The 26,990-nt window shown below is 35.1% G+C and overlaps 1 protein-coding gene and 1 long non-coding RNA gene across 3 annotated transcripts in view; both read right to left on the reverse strand.

Annotated features, from left to right (window-relative positions):
* The window catches only part of LOC309625556, a 303,557-nt gene that overhangs the window by 171,278 nt on the left and 105,289 nt on the right, over positions 1-26,990 (reverse strand). The window lies entirely within an intron of this gene.
* UBE3A (ubiquitin protein ligase E3A) overlaps positions 1-26,990 on the reverse strand; it is a 96,388-nt gene that overhangs the window by 33,339 nt on the left and 36,059 nt on the right. For both annotated transcript variants that reach the window (XM_082385152.1, XM_082385153.1), the window contains one exon: positions 4,609-4,913. In XM_082385152.1, the coding sequence (XP_082241278.1) occupies positions 4,609-4,913 (305 nt within the window). The remainder of the gene's footprint in view (positions 1-4,608; positions 4,914-26,990) is intronic.

A 26,990-nucleotide genomic window follows, 5' to 3' on the forward strand; every position in this document is an offset into this window, starting at 1 on the left:
AAACAAAGAAGAGAATACTTCAAGGACTTTTTGAGATAAAAATCTCTGGAGCCATGGGCAGTTGCAGCGGTGAAAGAGTTTGTTGCAGTTTGCTGGAATTCATTTTACTTCCTTCTCATATCTGTCTTTAAATATAGTGGCTTAGGCCTCCACTGTCAGCTTTTGCCATTAGACTTTTTACATTCGTTATTATTCACTTTCAGACAAAACGAGATAAACCTATACCTCCCATTCTCTTTAACAACAAAATTTAAATCTATACATATACTCCCTTAAGAGGAACAGAGTAAGTTTGGAGGTTACAGAATGCATGAGTGCTTAAGGTGAGTGCCACTGCATGAAATACATTAGAAAAAGAAAGAAAAACTCCATGTGTTCCTTCTCTTTCACTTTTCTTACTCGAGAAGAAAATACAAGCACACACACAAAAATGAATTTTAACATGCTGTTTTCTAAAACTCCAAGTTCTCATCTTACTCAAATGTTGATTTATTTTGTGCAGTTTAATATGAGCTTTCATAATGTTTGACTTTTTTCAAAGAAGTTACCGAGTACAATGATTGGAGTGAAAAACAATGTAAAACATTCAAACTCAAAGAGTAGTAAATCCCAATGCTTGGGAACATCATACAACAGGCAATGTGTTGATTTAACACCTCATATCATAAAACTCCCGGGCACTTACCATGAGTTTCAGCTAAAAAAAAAAAAAAAAAGAAGAAGAAGAAGAAAAAAACTAACAATTTTAAAATTAAAATTAGTTTAGATATAATGCACTCACCCTCATGATGTTATCAAAAAAACTCAAAAAGAACCAAACCCACCCTACATTCTCTCACTTATTTTCTGAGATAAGCCTACATAATTACAAAATTTCACCTACCAAAGCTGAGAAATATACCCCAATAACACTATTTTTTGTTATGACTTGCATGAATATTAGATTACTAGATATAAAATAAAATGTTTTAATAGTCACCAATTTATTGCATACAATAAACAGGAGCATAAACGATTGTATTTTAAATGAAAATACAGAAGTAAAAATATTTCAATCCTGTAGTCAAATGACTACATTAATAAAAGAAGTGAAAACAGCCTTTAAACAGAAGATAACCAAATTTCACTTTACAAATCAATTCTAATAGCAAAGAAAAGAATGAATGCTCTGGGCAGAGATAATTCAAAAACCCTGAAAGGGGGTGGCTGGGCATGTGTGTGTGTGTGTGTGTGTGTGATCCCTAATGACTATAAAACATGTCTGGCATTACTCAAAGTACTCAAATGTTTGACAGGTAAGACTAACCGATTACTAAAAGTATATGAAACGTCTAATGACCAACCACAAGATCTCATTCTCAACTAACAGAAAGTTGAGTAATGCTGGGAAATACCCCAAAACTTTTGTGTCCTGATTAATAGCAGTTTAGTTTACATGGCTGTATCAACTTAAATTTTCTCTTGTGATTACTTCTAACTCCAAAGCAAGTGCTATAATTGTTCTGTATCTGAAATGTGATCCTCTGAAACTGCTCTCTTTCCTCCAGCTCTCTAATATATCTGGGCAGACACTTTAGGCTGGCTAACTCCAAATCTATTCACCACCTTTACCCCAACATGCCATTGTGATAGAAACTGAAAACTAAACACTAGTATTCCAATCCTCACTTGCATTTGGGGACGGTACGTGACACAGGTCTGCCAGTGACCTAAGTGGAAGCCTACTGGTGGACTTCTGAGTATTTGTTTTCCTGATAAATGAGACAAATATGACTAACTCATACTTTGAGTAGAAAAAAAAATCATTTATTCTTATTAGCAGATGTACAAAATAAGCCAACTAATATCATTTTCAAATTACCCAAGCAAAGACTATACAGGTCTCCATAAATTATAAAACTGTCCTTCAAATTTAAAAAAAAAAAACGTGTTTACTAATATTTTGAGACCACTTTTCATACAGGCCAGTAAAAATTATCGAACTGTGGAAGAAATAAAAATGGAGCACCCCAAATAAAGAGCTTTTGTCATTTTGAATTAACTATTCAGATATGTTATTTTACAGGAAAGAGAATAAATGATGTATTTTGTCTGTTAACTCTAAGAAGATGTATTGGTAAAACAATATTACTGACAAAAGTCTTAATCCTTTTAATCAAAAGAGTGACAGCCTTGTCATCAAATACTTAAGCAGAAGATAATTTTAGAGTCATGTAGATAATCCTATCTTCATTGTGTCAAATGGACCCTTATACTTGTAATGAACACATATAAAATTTCTTAATATGATTCCTACCTCTGCTTTTATATTTGCTTCATAGTAAAAGACAATACAAAATGCAAATGGTTAGTGAATGAGCAGCTTCCAAAAACCGAACCACAAAAATACCAAGTTTTATCACACCACGAATCTAATCTTTGGTCCTTGCTACCAGACTGTCAACACCTTCTTTTATGGGTCATAACTCTTTAAGAACGAATCCTTAAGATTTGTTCTATTCAGGATATTTAGGCATCTTCTGCTAAACTTCAGTAACCTCTTCCTGAAGAGTGTGAAACTGCTAACTGGGAGCTTATTTCGCACTATTTTAATTGGAAAAAAATTATAATATGTTCTTATGAGACCAGGCCCCCCCAAAAAAAACAAAAACAAAAAACACCTAATTTCTTAAAATATAACCAGAACATAGTAACTATCTATAATAAATAACTATCCAGTTAGGACATAGGACATTCTGTTTCCTAATCATCAAATAATAAAGTTGTTAACAAAGAGTTGCCTTGCATGCAGTAAATATGGCTTATCTTACAGATAAGCAGCGTTCTAGACCCACGCACCCTCTGTTGGCATGACATGCTCTTCAGAACATCTTCAAGTGATTCTGACATTCTACTAATTCTACATAAAATGTACTAATACTTTATTCACATGGTGTTTTGTTTAAAATGTTAAACTGAGTTTTTCAGACATAAATGTAAATTAGTTAAAAAACATTGCATTTTGAAATATAAACATTCATTAACGTTTGAGTATCAATAAAAGGAGGTACTCTACTGAGAAAACAATAAATGAGACATTTTTGTATGACATACCTGTATATTTTATGATATATGTGTATTTGAAAAATACTCTTAATCTATAAAATTTTAAACTTAAATTCTTATGCGAAAAGAGTTTGGGGCAGACTATTCAACACCTGAAACTTTGTAACTACAGCTAACATATATAATTAACACTCGAAATAAAAGTACTAGTGCAGTTACTATATTTATAATTCCTAGTAAAAATATACTATAGTAAATACAGGTGTTGCAGGAAAAAGGGGGCAGGGGGAAAGACTGTAGTATATTGGAAGAAAGTACAATGAACTGCTAAATTATACAGACTTGAGCTTAAACAGTACACAAAGACTGGGGATAATCACCCAATAAGTACCTCTAAAATGAACCACATAGCCAAAAAGAAGATGGGTACATCCATCCTATACTATAACCCCCAAATGGCTTGCTGCCTTCAACTGTGGCAGCACATCCTACATTCACAGTAACAGTTGTTCTTATGGTGCACACCTGCTGGGGAAATATGTATAATGCAACTTCCACATTAACATATTGACAACGTTCACTTATTTATCTAGTGTGTGAGCTAATTCATGGAATAGAAATATTCATGCAATAAAGCTGCAATAAAGTTATGAAAACAGCTTTATTATGGAAACAGAGTAGAAGCTATTAACACAATTCCATTTCACTAATTAATTTAAACTTGATTCAAATGACGTTACTGAAAACTTCAGAGGTAGTATCTAACTTCTATATATTCTAAACAAAAAGCTTCCTCTTTTAAAATACAATTACCTCTGGCAGGACTGTCAGTCATTCAAAAATCTGATTAACTTGTTTCTAATACCGATTTGCCTTCACTGGGAGAAAGAAAGCTTGAAGTTTATTAAAAAGAAAAAAAGTTTTAAAAGTTTTGGAATACAGGAGCATTTAGAAAGAAAAATAAGGCTTGGGTAAGACTACCATTGTTAGGTAATGATTCTTGGCAGTATGAGTGTGCCAAATGCCTGGGAGAAGGTGAGCAGGATACAGGAAGAATACATTAGGAAGAAAAATTGATTATTTCTCAGGTAACTATTAACAACATTTTGCCTTGCCTTCAGAAACAGAAAAAGATCACTGATTCCTCTTTCTGCTACTTCCACTGTATAGTGCTCGGGTTCCAAAATGCATGCCAGATATTTAGTCCAGCTATTCTAACATCTAAATGACTTTGTGGCCTAGTTTAGGTTATTAGCTACTACTTAATACATTTTTCCTAGTGGAAAATATTTAAAATTTCTCATCAATCCATTAGCAAAGGAACTTTTGGGAATATAATCTGCTTCTAATTAGAGATCATCGGAACAGTAAAATAGAGTGAAATCATTAACTCAGTTATTAGTTCTGTCCTCTATCACAATAAAAAATCGATTCCACTATACTATCATGTCCTAAGGTCACAAAATGAGACAAAAAAAGCAAACAGCAACAACCTCACACATTTTGAAAATCTCCAATGTGGTTTTCAGTCCAAAATTCTCAATTAAAAATAGAACATCTTACCTTTAAAATCATCTCTTGCTCCTTGTCCATCCTTCTTGTTCATTTTCACGTCAGAGCAGTTGTTAGGGGCACCTTTAGAGTTTTCAAGGTAAGCTGAGCTTGCTCCTTTCTTGGAGGGATGAGGATCACAGAGTTTTGCATTAATCTTATAAAGCTCAAGGGCTTTAATAGCTGCTGCATTGTTATCCATACGACGAAAAGTTGGACAGGAAGCACAAAACTCATTCGTGCAGGCCTCATTTCCACAGCCCTCAGTTAACTGGTGGTAGTAGCGTTCTATTAGATGTTTTGCAGCTGCTCGCTTCCTGTACCAAACATTCAAACAATAAGCACAGTGATTAGTAGAGCTCTCAGATACAAAGCTCAACAGATCATCAGCAAGGCAGAAGTTAGTCAAGCACTGAAGTAATAAACCTGCATATTAAGATGAGGTATAGAAAATGGAGATACACTATTTACACAAAACTTTTAACTGGTGAAATATTTGATACTTATTTCCTAAGACATATGATAAAGAATACCAATGCTTGTCAAAAATCATTGTTTTAATAGAATATGCTTTCCTTTGGTTTGGGGTGCAGTGGAGGGGCGCTTGTTTGATGTGCTTCAATTGTTTAGCACCACAGCTGAAAATCACAAGTTTTATGACTAAGAGTTTTAGTATTTTATCACTTTAAAAATTAACATTAAGAAAATGAGAGTCTATTTAAAGTATCAATCCAGCTTTCCTTTATATAATCACCATTTTGTTTCAACAGTCTGTAAATATTTGACTTATAGTTAACACAGAACTTCTATGTGGAACAAAGAAGGACACCCCCCCCCCATTATCTACTATATGGGAGATTTAAAAAGAAATTTATAAATAAAATATCCAAACCTTATGTTATATTATAAGAAAGTGGCTCAAAACATACAATTTTGAACCCAAAAGGTATCATTAAACTTCCTCATTAATATCATGTCATAGGAACATGGAATATTTTAAATTCCTTTTAGAGCAAAATCTTATATTCTTCTTACTTTGTGAACATAAAGTATGTGAATTAATGTTCCATTATGGCTGTTCTAGCAGACCTAGGAAGGATACTGAAGAAGGGGTTATTTCATCAAGCAAGAAGCTGGACTACATTTCTATCTCTATGGCTTATTCCAACTCTTAAGATCTATACTTCTACTACTGATGATATGAGATCACCATAACTTGAGTAGTCTACTGGATCCAAAAAAACATAATTCATAGCTATTCCTTTTGTTTCCAAATAGACATACAGGAATAAAAACTACAAATAATCAAAACAATTTAAAAAATAATTTACCTAATTTAATTCTCAAAGTGTTCCTACAATGATCTCACAAACATGTAGGACTAAATGGCAAATGGCATTAGAGTTTACATCTTGTTAATCGTGAGATACATCTTGTTAATCATGAGATACATCTTGTTAATCATGAGAAACTGAACAACTAACAAGAAGACAAATAAGGGACACACTAATAAGTCAAATTTTGTCTCAAAAGTAGGACTCTGTCTCTAAACTATCAAGGTAAGTGACAAACAGTAATAACTCAAACACATTCAATTCATTCTGGTGCTCTGTTTTTCATATGTTCCATGCAAATTTACCACTCAATGCATGCGAACAGAGAAAAAAGAAAAACCCACAAAACGCACTTAGATATTTTATTATATGTAGCTATAAACAATTCCACTCCTGAAAATTAAAACATACTATTTCAGATGTATCACTGTGCAAAATACTAAGTGACAACATGTGAAGAAAAAGAAATATAGAATTTATAAGGTTTATACCATACACTGCTATTCTTCTTCCAAAATGCAATAGCTTTCCCTAGTGAGAATGTAAATAAGTATGTATTTCCTTTCTGGAAGAAAATTATGAACTTTTATCAAAAGTCTTAAAAATGAATCAGAGGATGAACCATATGAATCAAAGATCCCATTTTGGGTGAAAATAATAGGACAATTTTGTTTCTACAAAACCTGGAAAAAAATTGACATGCCCAAAAATAGATTACTAAAATGAACTGATAACCATTCACACAATGGAATAAACAAAAATTATCAAGATATGAATTTGGCATAGATCACTAATTGATCTTTTAATTGTAAAAGTCTGTTACAAAGTACTGTCATATGAAGCCATTTTTATTTCAGTGTCAACAGTCATCTCCCTGAATAATGTGATTGAATGAGTTTTTTAAATTATTCTATCATTTTGTTTGCAATTTATTTTTTCTATAACATGTTACTTATATATTAAAATTAATGAATATGAAAGGGGAAAATGTTAGTGGTTTCAAAACTTCATATACGTGATTTGAATGGCCTCAGGGTTTACTAAATTGTCCGTATGAGTTTTTAAAGATTAATTTCAAAAATCAAAATACCAAAACAGTCTAGCTATTTTTCTTATTGTCCTAAAAAAACAAACAAACCAAAAAAATACCGGTCATACACATAAAATGCTTCTGAATGTAATACATAAACAAGTGTGAACATGAAAAACAGAACAAGACTGAGAAATCAGAAAACCGGCTTTAAGAATCAAAGTAGCTGTACTATCTGAACAACTCTGGACCTCAGTTTCCCATCTTTAAGACTCCTTTCAGTTCTAAATCTGTTAATAGGGAGGTGAGCAAGGAACTATCATTTGTTGAATGCCTGGTAACATACTGGACACACTGCAAGGGATTTTTACACAGGTTATCTCATCTGAATCCCATAACTTTGAGGATGATCTTCAGTCCACAGCCAAAAAAGGAGACAGAACTGAAAGAGTCAAATCACATATCCAAGGTCGCACAAAGGAAAGTGCAGAACTAGGATGAGAGCAGGAGTCCAGAGGTCTTCTGGCTTCAGAGTCTAAGTCGTTTCTACTATATTGTCTTACAGAAGGTGATACATTTCAAAATAATTCTTAACAATAGTAGTACTAAAAACTTTTATGGAAAAAAAATCCCATAAATAATGTGTAATTGAAAAAGTAAAATGCCTTCTGAAAAATCATAATTTGAATCTCAAATTTATGCATATCTGGTATCACACAAAACACAAAAGTTTCTTGAGGAACAGGTAGCACTATATTCTGTAAATTTAATATATCTATAATTTGTTGAAGACCTACGTGCTAGGCTTACAAGATGTTCTCGCTTTAGACGACAATAAACCCTAGAAGTTAAAAGCTCACACTCTGAGGCCAGATTGCCCAAGTTCACATGCTGGCTCCGTCACTTATTAACTATGTGACCTTGAATGAGTTTACTTAACTTCCTGTGTCTCAGTTTCCTCATCTTAAAAATGATGGCATACAGAATTATTATGGCTGTGAGAGAATTAAATGAGTTAATATATAAAAAGTGCTTAGAACACTGCATGGCACATAGTAAGCACCATTAACTTATGGCACATAGTTAGCCACCATTTATTGTTACAATTTTTATTAGCATCCTCACAAGTCTATGATTAGCTATATTAACCTGCATTCTGCTGATGCTCAGAGCTGTTACCTAACAAGTCACATATCTAATAAGAGATCTGAACCCAGGTTTGACTCAAAACTTGGGCTTTTAATACCACTAAGGGTAGATTTAATATAAAAGTAGGCCCCTCTATTTGATCTGCTTCACTGCCCCAAGACTTAGAAACGGCAGCTAGACTGATGAAACAGGACTGAAAGGAGGCCAAGACAGAACCTCCGTGTTATTAGTGGAATCAACCACACCAAGCATTTTTCTTCTTTCCTCACTTCAGTGACACCTTGAATTACCTGTATATAATTCTGTATCCCCATCTAATTTAGAGCACATAAAAAAGCCTCTACATTGGGAATATGTACATTAATAATGACATTTTGGTAAATAACCTGTACAAGATTAAACCCTATACATCGAGTTGCCAAATCATAGGTTATGGACCAAATCTAGCATGCCACCTATTTTTTTATAGCTTGTTTGGTTTTTAAATTTTAAATGGTTGAAAAAGTCAGTATAAGAATAACATTTTGTGACATGTAAAAATTACATGAAATTCAAATTTTAGCATCCACAAAGTCTTACTAGAACACAGCCAAGCTCATTCATTTACATATTGTCTACTGCTGTTTTCATATTACAACAGCAGAGCTGAGTAGTTTTAACAGAGACTGTACAGCCTGCAGAGCCTAAAATAAATACCACCTGGCCTTTACAGAAAAAACTTCCCAACTCTTAATTTAGAGACTGTGCTTTCTGCCCTCCAGTGACACTTCCATCCAATCACATGGCCTCCTACTCTTTCTTTTCCCTCAGCAAATCATTTTATGCAGTAAAATGTATAACTCCGTCAAGTATGATTTCAAAAAAGAAAGGAAAGAGGGAAAAAGAAAGATAAAGAAGAGATGAGGAGAGAAAAAGAGGAAGAAAATGAAATAGAAAAAAGGAAAGAAATGAAGAGATGTCTTTTCCCAACGGGGTCCCTTTAGTGACACCTTATCTGTCATTCAAAACCATCCCAAGAGGGGCTATGGCTAACTTTCTATAATTTCCTCACATCTCACTGCCTTTTCTTCTATGTAAAAAACAAACCAAGTATTATACTTTATAATATACTGATTTTTTATAAAGGGATTTTTTCTTATCAAGTCAAGTGAAACCATTTAGTGATAGCGCTCTCAACACTCTTGAGATTACTTACACAGGTAATACTTTCCATTGACTTCTTTTATTTCTATGACTGAATCAATGAGACAGTCCTACAAATAAATGTTCTGTGGAATAATAATATGGAGAGCCAGAGTTACTCTAGAAAACTTGGTGGAAATCTTTTAAAAATGGTTTCACATTAGGGGGAAGTGTACTGATGTCAGCAATTAACTTTGAAATGTATGGGGGAAAAAAGATGGATTGATAAATAGAAGGGTGGATATATGATAAAGCACCGTAAATATTAAAGGTAGAATCTAGATGACAGGCATATGGCATCAACTGTGCAATTCTTTCAATTTACCTGCATGTTTGGAAGTTTTCAAAGTAAAACACTGGGGTAAAATACTGTTGCCATATTGTAACTTTTTAGACAGCAGATCAAATGGCAGAGGAAATGGTTTCAGCCATCAGGGGAGGAAAAGGAAAACCAATGTCAACATCATCAATGGTACTAATACCACATTTGCCGACTCTGTTTTTGGAACAGTCCGGTACTTAACAAAAACAAAAAAACAAAACCCTATAATAATAATGATAAATACAAGAGTTAAACTCTGACCACATTATGCACAGCAACTTAATTTGCCTGTCAAGGAAACAAATACTAGGAAAGTATGTTTAATGTTCCTATACCAATGGCAAACCACTGGAATCAGAACCACTGAAACGGCTGCCAACAACATAAGAGATGGAAGTGGAAAATGATCTTAAATTGAACTTAGTAGGAAGTTGGAAAATAAACAATGAATACAAGAACGAAGAAAATGAAGAAATAAAAATAGTAACTGTCAGGGGACTTCCCTGGCAGTCGAGTGACTAAGACCCCGAGCTCCCAACGCAGAGCGCATGGGTTTGATCCCTAGTCGGGGAACTAAGATCTCGCATGTTGCATGGCATGGCCAAAAAAAAAAAGCAACTGTCAGAAAGTGAAGATTGTATCAGTGAACAGTGAGCAAACAAGACTAATTATAATACAAAACGACAGAACATAAAAGAAATAGTAACTGTGATGTGCAACATAAGAACTATTGGTGGAGGAAGTACAGAATAATGAAAAGAGATAAAAAGGCAAAGATCAAAAGAACATGTGAATGTTAAGTAGAGGGGCTTTAATTGAAAATGAAGTCAAATGAAGATGTGAGGAATCAAGAAGCCAAAGATAAAACAGAAAGGGCCCAAGGCTTATATAATCAGTCTATAAAGCTAATAACCACTGCTTACTAGCCTCAAAGAAAGTAGAACAGCTTTGTTCCTTCTAGGATGTTGCCTTTGTAAATCCTCCACCCCCTTCCCCAAAGTTTTATTTAACATAAAAAAATTTTAAGAACGACCAATGTTATCCTAGATAGTATTAGGCCTTACAGAAATAGATCCGACAAAAAAACATCTGTGACACAGCCACGATCAGGTTTAAGGTTGGGTCTATTACAATGGATTTGAGTGAATTATTAAATTATTTCAATTGTGAACTCATTATTACCATGATCCAAGCAACAAGCCATTAACTATAGAATAAGATACAGTTTTCACAAAAATAAGTTTTTATTTAAATTGTTATTTTTTTACTGTTAGAAATATGTTTACTGTAATAATAAGTCCTCAGTATTCTTTTATTGAGGCTTTAATCTCAATGCCTAGAGAGTTTGTTATACAGTAAACACAACTGTAGAACTAAATATTTATTCAAAATTACTCACCTTAAAGAAACTTTTTGTTTTTTAAAACAGTGTGACATTTTAGAATGAAGAATAAACAAAATACAAAATATATCCATCCACCTCCCTCCAATTAAGATCCTAAAGGGAAAGGAATACAAAGTACATGCTGGCATTAGTGTAGCGCAACTACTAATTCTCTGTGATGATCATGAAATATGGTCTTTGACTTTTATTTCTGATTCAAAGACAATCAAGACAAAACTTGTACCTTGACTAATTATACATCTGAGTGTCTACCATGGATCAGGCAATATGCTGTAAATTCTGTGATAAAGATCTGGTTGGCTGACTATTTTGCATTCTAGATAGCTGGATCACTCTTATAAAATAATCTTTTCTAGGAGGTTAGGGAGCTGAGAAAACCTTGGAGTTATTTAAAAACTTAAGAGCTTTTATATATATTGTTGAGAAACACCTAGAGTTCTTTCAGTGTTAGGGTGAGAAAATTCTTAAGACTTAACTTTGAATTTATACTAAAGATTATTCAATACACATCAAAGTTAGCTTTGTATAGGTGATAAATGAGCCTATAGGTGCATTCCTATCAACTGAACTGTAGAATTACTACATCTATCTGAACAAAGATAAAAAAACTAACCAGCCAACCAGAAAGGACAGCAGGACGGAGAAAAAAGAAGCACCAGAACTGATTCCCCCACAGAAACTCTGACTTACATGTGATCCCAAAACCTTTTAGGAAACCTCCAAAACCAATTAGAAAGTTGCAGTACCTCAGGCAAGCTCAAAGCCTAAACCAGCCAGAAATGTGTAAGAAAAGTTGTTTCATATCAATTGCCTCAACCCCTCCTCAAACTGGCACAAGTTCACAATAGTGATGAAAAGCCCAACTTGCAGCATCACCCTTGGAAACAGAAAAAAAAAAAAAAAAGAGAAGAATTATGTCCAACATTCTCAAGGGGGCTGCCCAAAGAACTACTTTCTGTCTTGCCTAACTCAGAAAACTGATGGAACTAGCATACACTGACTGGATGCCTAGGGAAAACAAAAGACAGTTCTCTGGCTTGCTGTAGCCTCAGAGAACCTTAAGTGCTACAGAAAGACACAAGAGAAGGCAAAAGACTATAAGCTCTTGAAAAAAAACCAATAAACCTCTTCAATTGGGAAATTACAAGCACAAGTCCAGAGAAGATGCACTCCCTAAAAGGTTTTAGAGGTACCAAGAATCTCTAGCTAGGCTGAATGATGGTGATCTTCTCCTCTATGAAGCCAGACCATAAAGACTGGGAGAGAAGCTGTTTTCCAAATGCAAAATCCACATCAATAACAACAAAAAAATAAGGCACATAAAAAAACAGGGAATCATGACCCAGTCAAATGAACAAAATAAAGCTCTAGAAAATGACCTAAAGAAACAGAGCTCTACGAATTAAATGACAAAAAATTCAGCCTAACTGCTTTAAAGAAACTCATAGTACTACAAGAGAACACAAAGAGAAAACTAGATGAAATCATGATGCGTGAACAAATGAGAATATCAAAAAATATACATATAAAGAACCAAAGATTCTAGAGTTGAAGAATACAATAAATGAACTGAAAAATTCTCAAGAGGTAATGGCAGATTTGATCAAGCAAAAGAAAAGAATCAATGAACCTGATGGGCAGGTCTTTGAAATTCTTGAGTCAGAAGGAAAAAAGAAGAAAAAGAAAAAAAAAAAAAAAGAAAAATGAAGAAAGCCTAAGGGACTTATGGGACATCATCAAGATGACCAATATATGCATTAGGGGAATACCAGCAGGAGAAGAGAGAATGAAGCAGACAGCTTATTTGAAAAAATAATGGCCAAATGCCTTCCAAATATGAGGAAGAAAAAAATGGTATCTAATTTTAAGAGGCTCAAAGGACTCCAACTAGGATGAACCGAAAGAGGCCCATACTAAGATGCATTATAATCAAACTATCCAAAGCCAAAGATAAAGAGAAAATCTTGAAAGCAACAAAATGGAAACTACTGGTCATGTACAAGGAAGCTATCAGCAGATTTCTCAGTAGAAACCTTCCACACCAGAAAGGAGTGGGACGACATATTCACAGTGCTGGAGAAAAATACCTTCCAACCAAAACACTATTATCTGGCAAAACTGACTTTAAAAATGAAGGAGATATAAAGACCTCCTAGCATAAACAAAAGCTGAGATAGTTCACCACCACTAAACCTGCCTTACAAGAAATGCAAAAGGGAGTCCTACAACTTGAAACAAAAGGACACAAAACACAACATAAAAGCATATGAAAATATAAAGCTTTCTGGTAAAGGTAAATTTATAGACAAATACAGAATCCTGTAATATTGTAATGGTGGTGAGTAAATCACTTTTACTTCAGGTAGAGAGTTAAAATATAAAAACATTTTAAAAACTCAACTATATATCAACGGATATGAAATATAAAAAGGTGTGATTTGTGTCATCAACAAAAAGGGGAGAGATGTAAAGAAGTAAAGTTTTTGTATGCAGCTGAAATTGTTATCAGTTTAAAATACTTCATTACAACTGTAAGATTTTATGTAATTGCCATGGTAACCACAAAGAAAATACCTATAGAAGATGCACAAAAGAAAGAAAGGAATCAAAGCATGTCACTACAAAAAAAAAATTAACAAAACACAAAGGAAGGCATCTCAGAGAAAAAGAGGGGAAAAAATAACTACAATATATACAAAAAACAATTAACAAAATGGCAATAGTAAGTCGTTCCCTATCAGTACTTACTTTAAATGTTAATGGATTAAACTCCCAATCTAAAGACACAGATTGGCTAAATGGATTTAAAAAAGAAAAGACTCAACTATATGTTGTCTACAAGAGAGTTACTTTAGATACAAGGACATACACAAACTGAAAGTGAAAGAACAGAAAAAACATCCTATGCAAATATAACCGAAAGAGGGAAGAGATACATATGATCAGAAAATAAAGAAAATATTTATATATAAGAAAATAAAGTCAAAAACTGTCAAAAGAAACAAAGGACACATTATATAATAATAAAAGGGTCAACTCACCAGAAAAACACTACAATTATAAATATATATGCAGAGCACTGAAACATACTAAGCAAACATTAACAGAATCAAAGGGAGAAATAGACAGTAACACAATTACAGTAGGACATTTCAGTACCTCACTTTCAATAGTAGATATATCAACCAGATAGAAAATCACTTGGGAAACAGAGGACTTGAACATCATAATAAACCAAATGGACCTAACAGACAAATAAATGACACTCCACACAACAACAGCATAATCTACATTTTCTCAGTTGCACATAAAACATTTTCTAGGAAAGAGCACATGTCGTGCCACAAAACGAGTCTTAACAAAATTTAAGAAGACGGAGGTCATACCAAGTATCTTTCCCAACCACAATGGAATGAAGTTAAAAATCAAAATCAAAAGGAAAACTTGAATATCCACAAATTTATGGAAATTAAACAACATAGTCTTGAACAACCAATGGGTCAAAGAAGAAATCAGAAGAAAAATTAGAAAATATCTTGAGACAAACAACAATGAAACACAACATACCAAAATGTATGGGATGCAGCAGAAGCAGTACTGGGGAAGTTTATAGTGGTAAACACCCACATTGAAAAAGAAAAAAGACCTCGAATCAATAACCTAACTTTAGACCTCAAGTAACCAGAAAAACAGACTAACTCAGAAGGAAGGAAACGAAGATTATAGAGAAATGAAATAGAGCATAGACAACTGAAAAAATAATCAATGACAGTAAGAGTTGTTTTTGGAGAATTTCAAGAAAATCAACAAATCATTTGCTAGACCAAGAAAAAAGAGAAATGACTCAAACAGCAAAATCAGAAATGAAAGAAGAGAAATTATAATTGATACCACAAAAATAAAAAGAATCATAAGAGACTACTAACAACAAGTATACACCAACAAATTGAATAACCTAGAAAAAAATGAATATATTTCTACAAAAGCCCAGGATAAGATAGCTTCACTGGAGAATTCTACCAAAGATTTAAAGAAGAATTAACACCAATCCTTCTCAAACTCTTTCCAAAAAATGAAGAGAAGGATACACTTCCAAACTTACCTATGAGGCCAGCATTACCCTGATACTGAAATGAGACAGAGCTACGAGACAAGAAAAATACAGGCCAATATCCCTGATAAATATGGATGCAAAAATCAATAAATTACTAGCAAGTAGAATTTGACAACACCTGAAAACGATTATACACCATCGCCAGGTGGGATTTATTCCTGGAATGTAAGGATGCTTCATCATATGAAAATCAATCAATGTCATACAGCAAATTACCAAAATGAAGGACAAAAATAACATGATCATCTCAACTGATGCAGAAAAAGCATTTGACAAACACCCTTTCAAAACAAAAAGTCAAACTAGACACAAAAGGAAATTACCTCAACATAATAAAGTCCATATAAGCAAAGCCCACAGTCAATATTATACCCAATGGTGTAAAACTGAAAACCTTCCCTCTAACATCAGGAACAAGGGAAGGATGCACACTCTCACCATTTCTTTTCAACATAGTACTGGCAATCCTAGTCAGAGCATTCAGGCAAGAAAAACAAATGAAGGCATCCAAATAGGAAAGGAAGAAACAAAATTATCTTTGTTCACAGATGACATGAATATGCAGGAAACCATAAAGATCCCACAAAAAAAAATGTTAGAACTAATAAATGAATTCAGTAAAGTTGCAGGATACAAAAATCAACTTGCAAAAATCAGTTGTGGGGCTTCCCTGGTGGCGCAGTGGTTGAGAATCTGCCTGCCAATGCAGGGGACACGGGTTCAAGCCCTGGTCTGGGAAGATCCCACATGCCGCGGAGCGACTACGCCCGTGAGCCACAACTACTGAGCCTGCGCGTCTGGAGCCTGTGCTCTGCAACAAGAGAGGCCGCGACAGTGAGAGGCCCGCGCACTGCGATGAAGAGTGGCCCCCGCTCGCGGCAACTAGAGAAAGCCCTCGCACAGAAATGAAGACCCAACACAGCTAAAAATAAATAAATAAATTTATTTTAAAAATAAATCAGTTGTGCTTCTATAAACTAAAAATGAACAATCTGAAAAGGAAATTAAGAAAATATTTCCATTTGCAACAGCATCAAAAATAAAATACTTATGAACAGACTTAGCCAAGGAGGCAAAAGACTTTTACAGTGAAAATGACAAAAAATTTCTGAAAGAAGCTAAAGAAGACACAAACAAATGGAAAGACAGCCTGTGTTCATGGATTGGAAGACTTAGTTAATGTTGTTAAAAGGTCCATACTACCCAAAGCAATCTACAGATTCAATTCAATCCCTACTGAAATCCCAATGGCATTTTCTCAGAGATAGAAAAAAAAATCCTAAAATTCATATGGAATCTCAAAGGACCCCAAATAGCAAAACTAATCTTGAGAAAGAAAAACAATGTCAGAGGCCTCACAATTCCTGATTTCAAAACATCTTTACAAAGCTACAGTAATTAAAACAGTATGGTACTGGTATAAAGACAAGTCATACAGACCAATGGAACACAACAGAGAATACAGAAATAAACTCTTACACATACAGTCAAATGATCTTCAACAAGTTGCCATGGGTATACATGGGAAAGAACAGTCTCTTCAACAAATGGTGCTGAGAAAACTGAACATCCCCACGCAAAGAATGAAGTTGGACCCTTAGCTTATACTATACAATATAAAAGTTAATTCAAGATGGATTAAAGACCTAAATATGTGACCTTAAACTATGAAACTCCTAGAAGAAAACATAGTGGGATAGTTTCAGGACACTGGATTTGGGTAATGAATTCTTTGATATGACACCAAAAGCATATAGGCAATGAAAGCAAAAATAGCCAAATGGAACTATATCAAACTTAAAAATAAGAAATATCAAAGGAAACAATCAACAGAGTGAAAAGGCAACCTATGGAATACAATCTATTCAATCTTCTGGGCTCAACAGTCTATGTCAGGAGTACAGGAACCAGAGGGTTGAGGCTGGAAGATAGTAGAGGGGCCAAGGGACATCTCTCAAAGACAAGGAAGGACAGATGGGATGAGAGAAAGCAAGTAAGAAAGCACACAAAGTCTGCAACCAGAGGCGGGTGTTTTAATTAAAGGTTTCAGGGGCAGAACAGTTCAGACTGGTATGCCTATGGGAATGGGAAGGAGCAGGAAGCAGCGGTGAAGGTTTTTGAAGATAAAATGGGTGGGGAACTGAGATGTTGTTAGAGGTTACCCATGTAAACAAAGACAGCAGGGGATCTGCAGCAGAGTACAAAAGTATGAGTTCTTCAAAGACTGAGAAAGGCCTGGGAGATAATTAGATAATGGAGAGAGAAGATGACACAGCCAGAAAGCACAGCCTCAAAGGAACAGGGATTCTTATATTGAGAAAATAACAGAAACAGTCCAGAAGCATTAGTGGAAAAAGAGTAACAGTGTGTAGGAAATAACGTCAAGGCTTACAGCACCCTGTATCCAGTAATATAGAGACTGTTCTCACCAAGTCACCACTTTTCACTCCTTATTTCACTTAACCTTGCTGCGAAATGTAGGCCTTTTGGAAATTGTTGACTGTGGGTTTTCAGGACACTATTTCCTGATTTCCTCCTTTCTCCCTGGCTGTTCTTCAGATACTTCCCTTCCTCATCTAGAAATGCTTATTATACTCCCCAGGGACCAGCCATTAGACACTTTTTCTTTTGTATTCCTCTTTGGACAGTTTCATCTTTCAAGGTTTTAGAAACACCTGATGACTTCCAAATGTCTCCTTCAGTATAGTTGAAACTTTGCTTGAGAAACTAGTACTATTCCAGCTCCTATGGCTATTTTTATATGGGCTCTTTCTTCAAGGAACTTACTGTTTAAAGGGAAAAAAAGCCAGATTTTAACATCATAGGGACTCAAGAGGTATGGCAATATAAAGAGAGGCAATTTAGCCAAGATGAATCACAAAGGATGACTAGGAACTGACAACACAAAGGGTGGGAAGACCGGTTGAGATAAGAGGGAAATGAGTGAGTGAAGGCAGAAGAGCCTAAGAACATGGTCTTATGACAACTGGAAGCAGTTCAACAGTAAAAAGTTCAAAGAAGAACTCAAAAAATATGAAGAGGCAGGGAGAAGCCAAATTATGGGAGACTTTATAAGACATGATAAGAAATTCAGATTTTAGCCAGCAGAGGAGTAATCTTACAAAGGCTAATAACTTTCTCCACATAAAAATGCATGCACATGTACTCCATCTGGCAAAAAGTTTCAGAATGTTCACACACTATTCATAAACCACTAGATAAGAACACTTGCAGCAGGAGTCACTAAAGGGTTTTAAGCAGGTCAGTGACTAAGTCAAATCTGCCTTTATGGTAATTCCATTTTCGAAACTGGGACCAAAGTTGGCAAAACTGGAAGCAGGCAATCCAGTTAAGTGATGACTACTATTACAGACCAGGCAAAGAATGAAGAAGTAGCAGGAAAGAAGAGGAAACTGATGCAAGAAACATTTAAAAGATGCAGTATGTAGGGGCAAATGAGTGGGAACAGCTGAATACCTAGGTTTCTAAGATGGGCACCTGGGTAGAAGGTAGTGCTACAAGTTGAAATGATAACAAAAACAATAAACATTCATTAACATACAGTGAGTGGTTTTTGTACATTATGTCCTTTAATCCTCACAAATTATCCTAGGAGCGAGGATTGTAAACTATTCCCACTAACATTTCTTAAAATTTTTTTTAAGGACACGTGTAAGATATAATGAATAAAATACAAAATTCAGGGGCTTCCCTGGTGGCACAGTGGTTGAGAATCTGCCTGCCAATGCAGGGAACACGGGTTTGAGCCCTGGTCTGGGAAGATCCCACATGCCGTGGAGCAACTGGGCCCGTGAGCCACGATTACTGAGCCTGCGCGTCTGGAGCCTGTGCTCCGCAACAAGCGAGGCCGCGATAGTGAGAGGCCCGCGCACCGCGATGAAGAGTGGCCCCCGCTTGCCACAACTAGAGAAAGCCCTCGCACAGAAACGAAGACCCAACACTGTCAAAAGTAAATAAATAAATAAATTTAAACTGCTCTGCAACATACTAATTAAGTCTGGGACCCGATTCTCAGATTTAAAAAAAAACAAAATTCACATTGATTCTAAAAACTGCTTCATTGGAGTACTTCAACAAAATAGCAGAATTTTGCTCATTCTGCCTTCTGAGAAGACTCAGTCAGAGGCAGTTCATCTATTCATCCATCCCTACCATGAACCAGGAGCATGCTTCCTTGTATTTAAAACAGAATATATAGGTTTATACAATACTTTGTGGTAGAAAAGTGGACAGACTATGACTCATGTCACTTCTATGCCTAACACCTTTCATTAGTTCCTATGTCTATCACGAGAAAACCAGGGACTTTTCAGTAGTGTCAAGGCCTTTCACTATATGGTTCTAGCATTCTAATTCCAACTACATTTTTTGCCACTTCTCCCGTCTCTTAACTCTGTATTCCAGCATAACAGTTCAGAGGATTTGTTCTGCTGTCTTCCTTGGCTCCAGGTCTTAAAAAAGTTTTTCTTCCTGCCTAGAATACTATGATCTCTACATTTATAACTAATCATCCTCAAAGATTCAGCTTAGCTATCATTTCCAGGATCACGACTGCTGCTCCCACAGTAACCTGTACCTACTCTCAGTACACCTTATAATAACTGCCTATTAATTACATGGTAAGCTCCCTGAGACACATGATCCAATAATTTATTTATTAATAAATTAATAAATAACCTAGTGAATTTCAGAGCCTCAATGAGGAGTCTTCAATTTCTCTCCTGATATTGTCTAGATAACAGTGTCAATTAACTCTATCTTTTTCTAGTACTTAACCATAAAGGGAAACAGATGTCAGGATACCTCCCACTTTCTTAGGTATATCAGATGCACACAAAAGAATATGCAAAGGCTCAGTCTGAAGAAGAAGAACGTGCTATCTCAGAACCCATAGGAGAGAAACCTGAAAACAGAAGAGCTATCTTTATTTGGTTGAAGAGATTTGTATCTTTTACTTCAGAATGTATTTCAAGATGTTATTTAATCCATAAATGTTTTTATACACATGTAAGTATATTTGAGTTGGAAGTTGTATAGAAATATTTTCTCCCACTCCATATTGAAAACAGCATCCAAGCTATATCTCAACTTCTGATTTCTGGTTCCACAAGTAAGGAGCTAGGAAGTCACTTCTCCAATCCAATAACAAGTAAAAAGCTAAAGAGACTAAAAAATCCACAACTCTTCTTGAATCCCTAGGGAGGGAGAACATAAACTGCAAACTGTTGTCCCTAATACTGAAGAGACAGGCAAATACAGGGAGTCACAGTTTTACTGAAGCAGAGATCCACAAGCAGGAACCTGTGACAGGACAGGAGACTGAGCATAGGTAAGTCTAGAGTTAAAAACTCTAAGGGGGGCCAGTCACAGGGGAGCCCCCACAGTTCTTATGAGACTTACCCCAAGAAGCTCAAGCAGGTTCTCAAAGCAAGTACTGGGGAAAATCCCCTCATGCTTCCAGCAGGGGGAGGAGGAAAGGAACCATTTTGAGACACACCAGAGCCCTCTATTCTTCTTACCAAGGCCTGTCCTCAGGCAAACTAGTTTACCAGAGCCTACCCTGATGGGATATTATCAAATGCTTCCTTTCCCCTTACATCTCACTATCACATTACTAAAGCCCTATTTATAGCAATGCCTTTACTTGGGAAATCATGTCCAGCTATTAAGAAAAAATTACAAAGCATACTAAAAGGCAAAAAAAACTATTTGTAACCACAGAGCAAGCATAAGAACTAGAAATGGCAGGGATGTTGGAATTAACACACCAGAAATTTAAACCAACTAAGAGCTAGTTAATATATAATTTACTAGCTTTAATGAATAAAGTGGACAGCATGTAGGAACAGATGAACAATGTCAACAGAGAGATGGATATCCTAAGAAAGAACTAAAACAAACAAACCTAGAGATCAAAAACATTGAAACAGAATTTAAAAATGTCTTTTATGGGCTTAATAGTAGACTGGAAACAACTTTTCTCAGTAGACTGAGAAAAGACTCTCTGAACTTGAAGATATATCAATAGAATCACCGAAAACTGAAAAGCAAAGAGAGCAAAGACTAACAAACACAAAACTGACTATCTAAGGACTGTGGGACAACTATAAAAAATGTAACATACACATACAGGGGATACCAGAAAAAGAAGAGAAAGGACTATCAGAAATACTTGAAACAATGACTGGGAATGTCCCCAAATTAATATCAGACACAAACAACAGATCCAGGAAGCTCAGAAAACACCAAGCAGGATAAATGCCCCCCCAAAAACCCTACACTTAGGCATATCATTTTCAGACTATAGATAATCAAAGGTAAAGAAAAAATTCTGAAAGAAGCCAGAGGAGGAAAACTCCTTACCTACAGCAGATCAAAAATAAGAATTACATCTGACTTCTCCTCAGAAACTATGAAAGGAGAGTGAAATGAAATATTCAGAGTATTAAGGGGAAAAAAACACCAACTTAGAATTCTGTACCCTGTGAAATTCTTCTTCAAAAGTGAGGAAGAAATAAAGACTCAGACAGATAAAAATTCAGGGAATTTGTTGTCAGTAGACCAGCCTTCTTGTTAAAAGAAGTTCTCTAGAGAGAAGGAAAATGATACAGATCAGAACCTCAAATTTACATAAAGGAAGAGCACTGAAAAAGAAATAAGTGGAAAGTAAAGTAAAACCTTTTATTTTTCTTAATCTTAACTGACCTATCAGGTAACAGTTTGTTCAAAATAATACCATTATGTATTTGGTTACGAATACTTATGTGTGTGTACATATACGAGTGTGTACATATATGCTCATACATGTGTATATATACGCTTATATATGTATATATGTGTATATATGCTATTATCCAAGTGAAATGTATGACAGCAATGATACAAAGAATAGGAGGGAGGAATTAGGGTTATTTTGTTATTACAAGGTACTCACACTCCCTGTGATGTGATATAGCATTATTTGAAAGTGGACTAAGATTAGATGTAAATGCAAACTCTATGACATCCACTGAAAAAAGTAAAAATGTAGGATAACTGATATGCTAACAAAGGAGAGAAAATGGAATCATATAATATGCTCAAGTAAAAACCACAAAAGGCAGAAAAAGAACAGAAGACAAATATAGGAACAAAAAACAAGGGCAACAAATAGAAAATAGTAACAAACATGTTAGATATCAAACCAACTGTATCAATAATCAGTTTAAACATTAACGGTCTAAATGCACCAATTAAAAGAGATGTCAGAGTGGATCAAAAAATAAGATCCAACTATATGTTGTCTATACTTTACATATAAAGACACATATAAATTTAAAAAGATAGAAAAAACATATACCATGCTAATGATAATCAAAAAAAGCAGGAGTAGCTATATTAACTTCAGCCAGAGGGCTTCCCTGGTGGCACAGTGGTTAAGAATCCACCTGCCAATGCAGGGGACACGGGCTCAATTCCTGGTCCGGGAAGATCCCACATGCTGCAGAGCCACTAAGCCCGTGTGCCACAACTACTGAGCCTGTGCTCTAGAGCCCACAAGCCACAACTACTGAGCCCGTGTGCCGCAACTACTGAAGCCCGCGCGCCTAGAACCTGTGCTCTGCAACAAGAGATGCCACCACAATGAGAAGACTGCGCACTGCAACAAAGAGCAGCCCCCGCTCGCTGCAACTAGAGAAAAGACCATACACAGCAACAAAGACCCAATGCAGCCAAAAATAAAATAAAATAAAATAAATAATTTCAGCCAGAGCAGATTTCAAAGCAAAGTAGTTATCAGGGTTAAAAAAAGGGCATTACATAATGAGAAATGGGTCAGTTCTCCAAGAAGATATTATAATCCTTCATGTGTATGCACCTAACAACAGAGCATCAAATTACATGAGGTAAAAAGTGATAGAACTGCAAGGAAAACCAGATGAATCCACTACCATAGTTGGAGACTTCAATACCTCTCTATCAGGAATGGGCAGATCTAGCAGGCAGAAAATCATTAAGTACACAGATGAACTCAATAGCACCATCAATCAACAGGATATAATCGACATCTCTGGACTACTTCATCCAACAACAGATTACACATTCTTCTCAAACTCCAATGGAACATTCACCAAGAGAGACCACATTCTGGGCCAAAAAACACACCTTAACACATTTAAAAGAACAGAAATCATACAATGTCTACATTCAGACTACAATGGAATTAAACTAGAAATAAGTAACAGAAATATAACTGGAAAATCTCAAAATACATGGAGATTAAACAACACATTTCTAAGTAACACAAGTCAAAGAAAAAACTCACAAGAGAAACTAAAAAATATTTTGAAATAAACACAACTTATCAAAATTTGTGAGATGCAGTGAAAGCAGTGCTTTAGAGGGAACTCATAACATTGAATGCATTTATTAGAAAAGAAGATCTTAAAAAAAAAAAAATCAATCATCTAAGCTCCCACCTTAGTAAACTAGAAAAAAGAGCAAATTAAATCCAAAGTAAGCAGAAGAAATAATAAAAATTAGAGCAGAAATCAATGAAATTGAAAAAAGGAAATCCACAGAGAAAATCAAAATCAAAAGCTGGTTCTTTGAAAAGATCAATAGTAAAACTGGTAATTCTCTAACCAGGCTAATTAAGGAAAAGAGAAGGCACACAAATTATTAATATCAGAAATGAAAGAGGGCACATTGTTACAAATCACATGGACATTAAAAAAACAATAAAGGAATACTATGAACAATTCTATGCCCACAAATTTGATAACCTAGATGCAATGGACCAATTCCTTGAAAGACACAATCTGCCAAAACTCACAAGAAGAAATAGACAACCTGAGTAAGCCTATATCTATTAAAGATATTAAATCAATTAAAAAATAACCTTCCAAAACAGAAAGCACCACCAGCAGAAGGGTTTAACAAAAATTTAAGGAAGAAACTATACCAATTCTCTAAAATCTCTTTCAGAGGACACAAGTTATATCACCATAGTCTATTCTGATAAAAGGCTTACTTCTCCTATGATATAATGCATGTACAGTACTGAGCACAATGGCTTGTCATATGGTAAGTACTCAAGAAGATGTTATTACCCAAGTTCTGTAGGCTGTGTACATATATATCAGTTTATTTATATTTAGCTGACCCCAGAAAATTCTTCCTACATTTCTACAAGGGAATTGAAAAGGTAGAAATAAACATTTTACATAATTGTAGTCATTTCACTCTTTTACATAATAAATATTTACTGACTACTGCTTGTATGCCCGGCACTCTCATTAGGCTGCCATGCTATTGATAGTATTAAATGAGCCAGACAACAAAGAAATCAATATGAAACCAGTCAGATGACATTAAATCCCATGAAGATAAATACAGCACAGGAAGGGGCATAGGGAAGACAGAGCATGACCATTCTTTGAAGAAAGTTGGTCAAGGAAGGCCTCTCTGATAAGGCATCATTTAAGAGCTCTAAAGCAAGTAAGAAAGGAGGTCATGCGGATATCACAGAGAAGGGTCAGAGAAAACAGGCACAAGTCTTAAGAACACCAAAACATTAAGGGCAAGAGCATAAAGCCAGTGTAGACAAAAATGGTCAAGAGAAAATGGAAAGGTCACAGAAGTGAAAGGAAGTTCATACAGGGCCTTGTAGATCCTTTGATTTTACTCTGAGAGAGACGGGAAGCCTTTGAAAGGTCTTGAGCATAAGTAACACGGTTTAACTTCGATCTTAAAAAAGATCACTCTGGCTGCTACATAGAAAATACCTTGGTAAGGGGTAAGTACAGAAGCAGCAAGACTACTGGGAAACAACTTCATTCTTTTGGCAATTGATGACTTTAATCAGAGTGGTTGAGGTGGAAATGGTGTTTAAAAATAAAAGTTGTTGAAGTATCAATTTATTTTAAAGGTGGAGTCAATAGGATTTGCTGATGAGCTGAGTGAGACAAAGAGAAAACAAGGATGCTTCCAAAACAAAACTTTGGATGAAATGGAAGAAAAGAAGAGTTGCCACTGATTAAAATGGCAAAAAGATTACAAGAGAAGCAGATTTGAGAGGATGAAAATCAAGAGCTCTATTTTATTTTGGACTTAAGTGTGAGAATCAGACATCCAATTATTGTATATATATGTCTACAATTCAGAAGGTAAGTCAGAGTTGGAGATGAAAATATGCAAGTTGTCACAGTATATATGGTAAAGTTCTTACCTAGAGAGAATAGATAATGATGGCCTGAGATCTAGGTCCTTGGTCATTCCAACATTTAGAAAAAATAGGCTTTCCAAACACTGAACCATAAATCACTTGATACATTTACCCTTGGTTCCATTTACTGTATTAGTTATATACCTGAAAACATAGCCTAAGTGTTAGAGATAGGGTTGGGGAGTAACTACCAAAGAAAAGAAATCTGAAGTTACTAGAAACTGCTTTGAAAACATTAAGAAAATTAAAGAGTCTAAATTAATATGTGCAAAAAGACTACTACATGGTATATATAAATTTAAACCAAATCCAAGTACATAATACATATAATTGAATAACAAGATCTGGGTTATTGTGTTAGTTCTATTTCTAGGCTAAACTATAAATTAGCATGCAGCTCTTAAAAACTTTTACTATGTTTTTCTCCACTCTAGGAAATGGGTGACACTAGGAATTCCTAAAAGCAAACAGGCATATTCTTTAATTTTATATAAATTACTATTTTAAATGTACTCAAGGTGTTCCCTAGTTAAAGGATGTCAAATGCAAATGCATCTCAAAGTGCTAAAAAAAAATCATGCTTTAATAAATTTAAGATGTTGCCATTAATAAAACACACTAGCTAATTCTTAGGTAAAAACAAGACTCCTTCATCACCTATTTTGTAAATCAATACCCACAAGATTAAGGTAGAACAAATATTACTAAATTACTGCCTGGTTACAATTTCTACAGGTACAGGAATTTGAGAAACTGTATCAACCTCACATTCTTGCCATCCTTGGTTTTTACTACAAAATGCAAGCCTCCATCTTTCCTTTTCCATTCTTTACTCTTGATTTATCCATCTAACCTCCTCCACCAAGATTTCTAGAAATACATTTATGATATAGGCTGTCACCTATCTTCAACTGCTTTATATAATGGTTCCTCAATCTCTTAGCTTTCACTAAAACCTGATTTACCCCCAAAGGCTTTTCTTATGTTGCAACCTTTTTAGGTGAGAGTTCCATAGACAACTCAAACCCCTAAGTGCACCATTATTATTCTAATTGCTTATATTAAAAATAATGCCCATCCCCCCAAACAAAACAAAGCACAGCACAAACACAACTTATTCTTTGAAACTCACGTTATCTACCTGAAATCCTTCTTCCTTCCCTCTCTGGTCTGGTAAATTATACCCATATACTAAAGGCTCTACTTTTCCCGAGTTATATTGCTGGCATTGTGACTTCCATGTCTGTGTACATGATCTATCCCAACACTCTAGCCCCCAAAATATTTGACTTTCTTGACTTGAGGGTCCCTCACCTCCTCTCAATTTCAGCCAATCACTACCTTAGGCTCTGATCATTATCATCTATCCTTGTAAGAGTTTCACTTATACTGAACAATCTCTTTGACCCATCAGGCTTTTTGTAACCAACCCAACATCTTCACCTGGCATCACAACCTTTCCAACAGTGGCCATCGCCAATGACATATAAGTTCAACTACTCCAATGTTAACACTCTACACACATGCCACTTCCCATATGCTCTAATAGCCAACCCTGAAATAGCATGCATCTTCTTCTAGCTATTAAAGAAAAGTCTTTAAACTGCAAGTATGCAGTAAGCTAACCTTA

The sequence above is a fragment of the Balaenoptera borealis genome, assembly GCF_965194805.1.
Source record: "Balaenoptera borealis genome assembly, chromosome: 3".
Taxonomy (NCBI): domain Eukaryota; kingdom Metazoa; phylum Chordata; class Mammalia; order Artiodactyla; family Balaenopteridae; genus Balaenoptera; species Balaenoptera borealis.